The 9162-nt window shown below is 42.2% G+C and overlaps 1 protein-coding gene across 1 annotated transcript; it reads left to right on the forward strand.

The window, feature by feature from the left end:
• The first annotated feature begins 418 nt into the window (after positions 1-418).
• LOC147616592 (pentatricopeptide repeat-containing protein At2g27610-like) lies at positions 419-3694 on the forward strand. Its single transcript, XM_086777660.1, has 2 exons — positions 419-571; positions 647-3694. The coding sequence occupies exons 1-2, from the start codon at positions 491-493 to the stop codon at positions 3521-3523; spliced, it is 2958 nt and encodes a 985-aa protein (XP_086633786.1). The 5' UTR covers positions 419-490; the 3' UTR covers positions 3524-3694.
• The last annotated feature ends 5468 nt before the right edge of the window (positions 3695-9162 follow it).

The raw sequence follows: 9162 nt of genomic DNA on the forward strand, positions 1-9162 counted from the left end.
ATATATTTACATGTGTATGTGTGCGTGAGAGAGAGAGAGAGAGAGTGTGTGTGTGTAAGTGAGAGAGAGAGAGAGAGAGATTGAAAGAGAGAGAGAGAGAGCACTTCTATGTGTGGGAGAGTGTAAGAAGAGAGAGAGAGTGTGTGCATGTGAGAGAGAGAGAGCAGGTGTGTATGTGTGTGCATGTGTGTGAGAGAGAGAGTTTCAACATTTGAGAGAGTGTGTACGTGACAGAGAGAAGGAGAGGGTCATGTGCATGTGCATGTGCATGTGTGTGTGTGTGAGAGAGAGAGAGAGAGATGGTTGTAGAGAGGGAATAGTTCTTTTCTGGAACGTTGGTCGGCCCCAGCAATGGCAATACTAGTTTTTATTAAAAACAATTACATATAAGCGTAATACAAATTTGCATTTTCTTGGCGTTCTACTCCTCTCACTTAACAACCCAAAACCAGGGCTCCGAAAAGAAGGACTTCTACTTGGGTCTGTCCCTATGGCATGTAGAGACGTGGACTTCTTATGGAAGGAGTACTTCAGGGATCCCTCCCAATGGTGGGACAATAGAACCAGCAAGGTAAGCACTGTTTTACAATTACATGAGCGTACACGAAAACCTATTGGCTTTCCTGAGTATTGTTTTGCATCACAGAGAAGCCCAAGATCCCCAGACTTCAAACATAAAATGACAAAGGAGTCGCTGTGGATGGCTTGCTGGTACAATCCATCTTGGGTCCAAGAGGAGCTCAGAAGAAGAGGACTACAACGAGAGTTCTGTGTGCGGAAGGATAAGGGGATGACGAAGGCCAAGGAAATCTACCACAAAGCACGACAAGGAGATAGCAACAGCAACCACCAGGAGTTTCAAGAGGATACTGCTCTTGTAGCCTTACTAAAGGCTTGCGCCAAGCAAAAGGACCTGTGCAAAGGCAGTAGAATACATGCTGATATTCTCAAAAGGGGGTTGCTTGAAAAGAACATTTATGTAGGCACTGCCCTACTCAATATGTATGCCAAATGTGGTGCACTTGCAAAAGCACAAGAAGTGTTTGACGAGCTTCCAGTTCGGGATGTAGTCTCCTGGAGTGCCCTGATTGCAGGATATGCCCAACACGGGCATGGTCATGAGGCTCTGAACTGCTTTGGACGGATGCGAGAGGAGGGTCTCTCCCCAAATGCAGTCACCTTTACTTGCATGTTGAAAGCCTGCGGCAGCATAGGAGCAGCTCAGATGGGCGAAGAGATACATGCTGAGGTCGTCAGGCAGGGCTTATTGGAAAAAGATAGTGTGCTTGGCACTGCATTGGTGGATATGTATGCCAAATGTGGTGCACTTGCGAAAGCGCAAGAAGTGTTTGACAAGCTTCAAGTTCGGGATGTAGTTTCCTGGAGTGCGCTAATTGCAGGATATGCCCAACAAGGGCATGGTGATGAGGCTCTGAACTGCTTTGCACGGATGCGAGAGGAGGGTCTCTCCCCAAATGCAGTCACCTTTATTTGCATCTTGAAAGCTTGTGGCAGCATAGGAGCAGCTGAGAAGGGAGAAGAGGTACATGCTGAGGTTGTCAGGCAGGGCTTATTGGAAAAAGATATTGTGCTTGGCACTGCGTTGGTGGATATGTATGCTAAATGTGGTGCACTTGCAAAAGCGCAAGAAGTATTTGACGAGCTTCCAGTTCGGGATGCAGTCTCCTGGAATGCGCTAGTCGCAGGATATGCTGAACATGGGCATGGTGATGAGGCTCTGAACTGCTTTGGACGGATGCGAGAGGAGGGTCTCTCCCCAAATGCAATCACCTTTATTTCCATCTTGAAAGCCTGCGGGAGCATAGGAGCAGTTGAGAGGGGCAAAGAGGTACATGCTGAGGTTGTCAGGCAGGGCTTATTGGAAAAAGATATTGTGCTTGGCACTGCGTTGGTGGATATGTATGCCAAATGTGGTGCACTTGCAAAAGCGCAAGAAGTATTTGACGAGCTTCCAGTTCGGGATGTAGTCTCCTGGAATGTGCTAGTCGCAGGATATGCCGAACATGGGCATGGTGATGAAGCTCTGAACTGCTTTGGACGTATGCGAGAGGAGGGTCTCTCCCCAAATGCAGTCACCTTTATTTGCATCTTGAAAGCTTGTGGCAACGTAGGAGCAGCTGAGAAGGGCAAAGAGGTACATGCTGAGGTTGTCAGGCAGGGCTTATTGGAAAAAGAGACAGTGCTTGGCATTGCGTTGGTGGATATGTATGCCAAATGTGGTGCACTTGCAAAAGCACAAGAAGTATTTGACGAGCTTCTGGTTCGGGATGTAGTCTCCTGGAATGTGCTAGTGGCAGGCTATGCTGAACATGGGCATGGTGATGAGGCTCTGAACTGCTTTGGACGGATGCGAGAGGAGGGTCTCTTCCCAAATGAAGTCACCTTTATTTACATCTTGAAAGCCTGCGGCAGCATAGGAGCAGTTGAGAGGGGCAAAGAGGTACATGCTGAGGTTGTCAGGCAGGGCTTATTGGAAAAAGATATTGTGCTTGGCACTGCGTTGGTGGATATGTATGCCAAATGTGGTGCACTTGCAAAAGCGCAAGAAGTATTTGACGAGCTTCCAGTTCGGGATGTGGTCTCCTGGAATGCGCTAGTCACAGGATATGCCCAGCTTGGAAAAGTTGAAACTGTTTTTGACTCATTCAACAAAATGATAGAAGAAGGTACAGAGCCAGATCTGGTCACGTTCGTTGTTTTGCTTACTGCGTGCAGTCACACAGGCCTAGTGGATGAGGGGCAAATGTACTTTGAGGCTATGAGCACAGTCCATAGCATCGTCCCAACTTTAGAGCACCACACTTGCATGGTTGATCTTTTCAGCCGAGCAGGGCACTTCGACAAGGCAATAGGAGTAATTGAGAAGATGCCACCTTCTGATTGTCATCCGCTTTGGTCTGCTCTGTTGGGTGCCTGTCGAAAATGGGGAAATGTGAAGCTTGGAAGATTGGCCTTTGAACATGCAGTACAATTGGATGAAAAGGATGCTGCAGCATATGTCTGCATGAGTAATATATATGCAGCTGCTGGCATGCGAGAGGAAGCGGACAAGGTTGAAGCTATGAGACTGGAAAATGGAGCATGGAAGATGCCAGGACGTTGTTGGTGGACTGATGCAAGTGGAAATGTACATTCGTTTATTGTCGGTGATGACAGTCATCCCCAAGGCAAAAATATCCATGCGAAGCTAAAAGACATTGGTCAAAAAATATCGCAGGAAGGGTATTCCCCAGGTTTGCATTGGGTGTCAGAAGACATTTCAGATGATGCAAAGGAAGATGCGCTATGCAGGCATAGTGAGAAGTTGGCCATCGCATGTGCCCTCATCAATACACCTGTAGGGACACCTATATGTGTTACGAAGAACATGCGGGTTTGTGGTGACTGCCATTTTGCTACATTGCTTATATCGAAAGTGGAGCAGCGCAAAATTCAGGTCAAAGATGCAAACCGCATTCACATTTTCGAGGATGGAAAGTGTACTTGTGAGGAATATTGGTGATGGTAGTGCAACTGCCTAGACTTCTCTTTATTTCACACCAAATGTTGTTGCTAGATTGCTGAGGACAGAACTCTTCAGTATGCTGAAGTGAAGCATTTGTTCTCTTTTAGCCTTTTTGCAATTCGATGATATATAGCAATTCTAGGACTCTAGAGGTGAGTTGTGCAGCAACTATTTTTTGGCTCTCTCTTTATTGTGTTATGTTGTTTCGTACAGTTGTTTTAATCAAGAGTCTTCCACAGTCATTGATGTACTTCCCTCTATCTTAGAACACTCCTTGCATGCTGCTGTATTCAGATGGGGTAAAGCATATGATGGGGTGAGATGGGACTTCATCCTGGAAGTCCTAAAGAAGATGGAAATTGGCAACACTTGTCATGACTTGGTCAAAACGCTCATTTCATTGGACACATCGTGTAACTTGTAACGTTTAAACTGCAGGCAGGACTCCCACTTGCTGCTACAACTGAGCGACTCTTAACCATTTGGAGAGAAATGGGACTGGGATGACAAAACCAACAACTTACTGCATCGTAGTACTTTAATTCAGGGCACAAAATTGAATGTGAATTTATTCCTAATCCTTGTATGAGTACCTGGGACATGATCGACCATAGCATATGGTGGTGCTTTATTTAGAAGGCATTAAATTATACACATAAAACATCATGAATGCTCGGTGTGACTCAAACTGCGCACCTCTACCAAGAACCACAAGTGTCCTATCCTCTTGGGGTCACAAAGTTGCACTTTTTTCTTTAAGGCTTTATAATGCCAAGAATTTAACATCCTCCAATACTCCCAGATCATCCAAATCCCTCAAATTCAGATGAGACTCTACAAACAATGGAAAGATTTGTGGTGCTCTGCTAATTCGGTACCAATTCATGTTTAGTCTTGTTGATGCAAGGGTCATTAGTGAGCTTACCTCAAAATGAAGCTAGAGTCGATCTCCATAGCTTCATCTCCCGGTGTGGGTAGCACGGGTGCCAAATGGTTCTCACCTTCATTGTCACACGGAAGCGAATACTTGTATTGTAGATAGTTCTTGGTCGCTGTCATGCCGAGTTCTTGGGTCTTCGGGGGTCATGCCTTAAGGAAGTAGTGAAACCGTCTATACGACAAAGACGACGAAGCTAATGATAAGCGTTTCTCTGTTCGAGTCTTAAAACAAGCTCGAAAAGCAAAACTTGTATCGTAGATGTTGCAAACCGAAGAAGAAAATTCTTGTGTGGTCACCTTAAGCTCCAATCTACTTGGTTGCAATGTATAGTCCCACAAGGAAAGAATAGAGAACAATACAAAAAAGTCTGGAGAGCTAAGAGAGGACATTGCCTTCCCAAACCTTAAGTATTAGCATGCCCCCCCCCCCCCCTCCCCACACACACAAATGGATTGCAAGGGAGAATGAGAGTAGAGAGAACACTCAATCTATTACACAAATAGGAAGTATGATTACACAATGGAGAAATTGACTTATATACTTCGTAAGTCATTTGTCACTAGGTCATCTGGGCGTAAGTTGTTAGTGTGGATGGAACCACCCTTAGTAATATTAGCCTTAGTAGTATCTTTTCTCACTAGGTCACGTGGGAGTAAGTTGTTAGCGGATGGAACCACCCTTAGTAATATTAGCCTTAGCTTTTCTTTTGTAAGCATCAATAAAGTCATTGTTCACTAGGTCACCTGGGAGTAAGTTGTTAGTGGATGGAACCACCCTTAGTAATATTAGCCTTATGTTAACCCATTCCTAGGGTTAACAAGAGCTACTGCCATTATCTTATATCAAGGAGTTAAGGTAGATACACCAAAAGGTCATACATTCAAGATATGAAGCAATGGTGTCTAAATTTATAACTTGGATGGGCGCCCGTAATGGTCCTATGGAATACTTATGGTAATTTTCGCTTCAAGAGCGTGTGGTAAAGTTAGGATGAAGTCCTGAGTGATGTACTTCATGGATATATTATGCGATGAGTCATTGTAATAGCATTAGGCCTCTTAGTGCCCCGCTGGCCACTGTTTAAGTGAGTGTGAACACTTATGGCCATGTATATAAGTGAATCTCTCTCATAATATAAAGAACTCTCCCATTGTGCAATAGAGTCTTTCTCTTGCTAATCCTCTTTCTTATCTCTCTCTCTCTAATGCATGCTAGTGAGAGTGTGAGTGAAGTGAGGTGAGAGGGGAGACGAGTATACGTAGTGACAACGCTCACGGGAGATGCAGTGGAATTGCTTCTCAAGGAGTTGTAGAGCTTGGAGACCTTAAGGGTTATGAGCTTGGCTATTGTAAAGATCCTCACAACATTTGCGGTTCACTAGGTAATCTCTTGTTGGATGTGTTTCAAGGGGGGTTGGGATGAGCCTTAACATTTTTGGCGCCGTTTTCAGGGAATCATCCCTTGGCTTTTTCCATCGTTTTTCTCTAATCTACGCATTACCCATTGCACATTTTCTTGTTTAGTGGTTTCCCATGAAAAAGATGCGGTTTTGATGGTGATTTGTGTGTGATTTGGTGTAGAATAGCTCTCTTTTTGTTTTATAAAGAATGCTTTTTTTTGCTTAATTTTTAGCTTAAATCGTTGTTTTGGTTATTGTTAATTTAGTTTTTAATGTTCCTAGGGCTTGCACATAGAGTGTATTAGGCTTTGTTTGCTTCCATTGCATCAAATAATGCGATAGAATGTACATTTTAGAGGTTTTAAGCTTTCTTTAGAGTTAAACATAGAGCTAAAATCATTAATTTTTGTTTGATTTGTATGCATTAGAGTGTTAGCAAGCATTAGGAGTAGCTTAATCATTTAAAAAATTTCTTAAAACTCTTGAAATTGACTAAAACCTTAATTGATCGGTTTTTGTCATTAAGGGGTGATTCATCTAGTTCAAGAGGTAAAACGATTAAAAAATCTATTTTTTGGGATCAAATTTGATCATATGAAAGGTCGAAATTTGTATTTTTGATTTTTTTGAGAGCATTTAGATGCATCAAAACACCTAACTACATTAATTTCTTCATCAATTAGAGAAATTTCTCTCTCTTTTGCTTAATTTTGCATAAAGAGAAGAGACTAAAATTAAGAGTTTAATTAATCTTCAATTATAGATTAATTTACACATAAGTTGATGCACATAGCTTAGAAATTTCATGCTCTATTCAATGATGTGCTTAATGGTGTCAATTAATTAGTGATTAGTGGTTAATTAGAGTCGTCTGGGGGTGTATAATGTGAGTGAGGGACATCCTGCAACAAACCATACTTGGCAATACCTCTACGAATGAAAATAGCAATGTCTGTATCACTGCCCTAGTAGAAAAGCTGCAAACCAAACTGGGAAAGCCAAGCAATTGTCCCCCAAGTAACATACATGGGGGAGCCACTCAATTTGCCCATAAGTTGGGCTATAGAAACGCAAAGACGCTGGGATATAGAAACACAAATACGCTGTGGAGTGCTGCATCCCCATCAATAATGTTGTATAGTCTCAGAATTTGTTGCATATCTCGGGTAGGTAGGTGCTACATCGAAAACCAATCTCCACTGATTGGTGGGGAGACCACCATGTAAAAACAACCAAAAGAAATAATATGTGCAGGCAGATTGTTATAAGAAGGCTGACATGCAAAATGGAAAATTGCAACAAAACAACTATGCATCCTCGAGTAGAAATAATGAGGATAATGAAAGGTTGTTTGTTATGCAGCATGTCGTTAATGCCATGTCTGAAAATGTTGAAGCAGCACATAAAGATGATGTATGGTACGTTGATTTAGGTGCTTCGAACCACATGACAAGTCATGGGGAGTGGTTCAAGGAGATGAAAAACCTTGAAAGACGATTAGTCTAAAAGAGAAAAAGATTAATAGAAGGATTATTTTTTAAGCACTTTTTTACAGAACTCATTAAGGCTAATTAGCATTGAATGAAAAGATGTCAAATTAGTTGTCAAATTGTCCATTTTGGGGTTCATTTATGAAGGGTGTAAGGGGGTGTCATAAAAGTGTTGACTTTTTTGATTCCCACTTGCCTTTTTTGAAAAATGCCCATATCTTTCCAATTTAAAATTCAAAAAATATTCCCCCCAAACAAGGAAATTTGAATTTCTCTCTACTCTAAAATAATAACAATCATAATAATAAAATATAAACAAATAAATACGTTTCATGCGTTAAGGGTCTCACGAACTAAGTGTTTCACGTCCTTTAAAAAAACATTTCATGAACCACCTAGTTCACGTCGTGAATACCTGTTTCACATCGTGAAACAATCTTTGCGGGGTAAAAAATTAAAAAAATCGGACGTTTCATGCGTTAAGGTCTCGTGCCTTAAGCGGTTCATGCCTTAAGGAGCTCATGGACTAAGCATTTCATGGCAAAAAAAGTAAAAAAATCGGACATTTCATGTGTTAAGGTCTGACGCCTTAAGTGGTTCACCCCTTAAGTAGCTCATGGACTAAGTGTTTCATGGCCCATAAAAAGAGTGTCTGGAAAATAGTCTTGCTTGGAGGCTTATATCTCCTAGACCGTGAGCCCGATAAACACATTCTAATGCTCATCAAAAAGCCGACATCGAGTTCTTCAAAATTGGTCTTGAGCGTCCGAGGGCAAAATCCATTATTTTGGCTTCTGACGAGACCAACAGCCTTAAAATTTAACCCGAAAATCAAGGCAAAAAATGATGCACTAAAAATCACCCAAAACATTCCGAAAATGATTGCGAACTATATTTGACCTAGCAAGGGTATGCCAAGCCTCGTGAGGCTATAATGAGCTGTAAGAAAACCTAAAAAGAGAGAAAAAAAACCTGTGCTTGCTTATTAAGGAGCTATTGACAACATCAAAGATATGGCAACAATAGAGGGATTACGTGGACTCACACCTAGACTGAACCCAATGGCTGATATCTTTGAGCCATTGAGATCCATGCCCCAAATGCATCTCCCAATTCCATTTTCCATGCCGACAACAAGCGTGTCATCGGGTTTTACGTCCCATGTCACAATCTCTCCAAGATTTGGTCCCTTGCCTAGCACTATCACAAGTCCTAAGCCTTTAGACATGCTAGGTACCAACCCTTTGCAACCCCTAGATACCCACACCTTGGATGTATTGACTAATCTAGGAAGGGGGGTTGACCAAGGTCTAAGTGAGTCCCTACCCACATTAGCACTCATATGTGGCCTCAGTGACTCATACAAAAACATGACCGTACAGATTTCCAAAATCATGGGCAAATACGATGGAATGAATGATCCTATTCAAATTCATACAAATGTTTGAACAACGATGTGAAGCCTTTGGAAATCCAAACTGCCCCACCAAGGTACATGCGTTGAACCTATACCTAGTGGAAGAGGCTCCTCGATGGCTCATCACATTGATGCCAGCAATTAAAATGAATTTTAGGACCTTGAGAACAACCTTTATTCACGGCTTTTCATGACAAGGTGATTGGTGGAGTGCAGTGAAAGAACTCTATTAAATTGAGCGAAAACAAAACAAAACCATTAGAGATTTTATCCTTTGGATAAAAATCTTGGACTCATGATGGGAGCCATGGGAGAAACTAAATGATTTTCAATTGAAGAGATGTTTCATGCTGGGCATACAGAATAATAGCTTACACAACTTGATCATTG

This window comes from Cibotium barometz, chromosome 38, assembly GCF_041138505.1.
Source record: "Cibotium barometz isolate CiBa-2024 chromosome 38, ASM4113850v1, whole genome shotgun sequence".
NCBI lineage: Eukaryota > Viridiplantae > Streptophyta > Polypodiopsida > Cyatheales > Cibotiaceae > Cibotium > Cibotium barometz.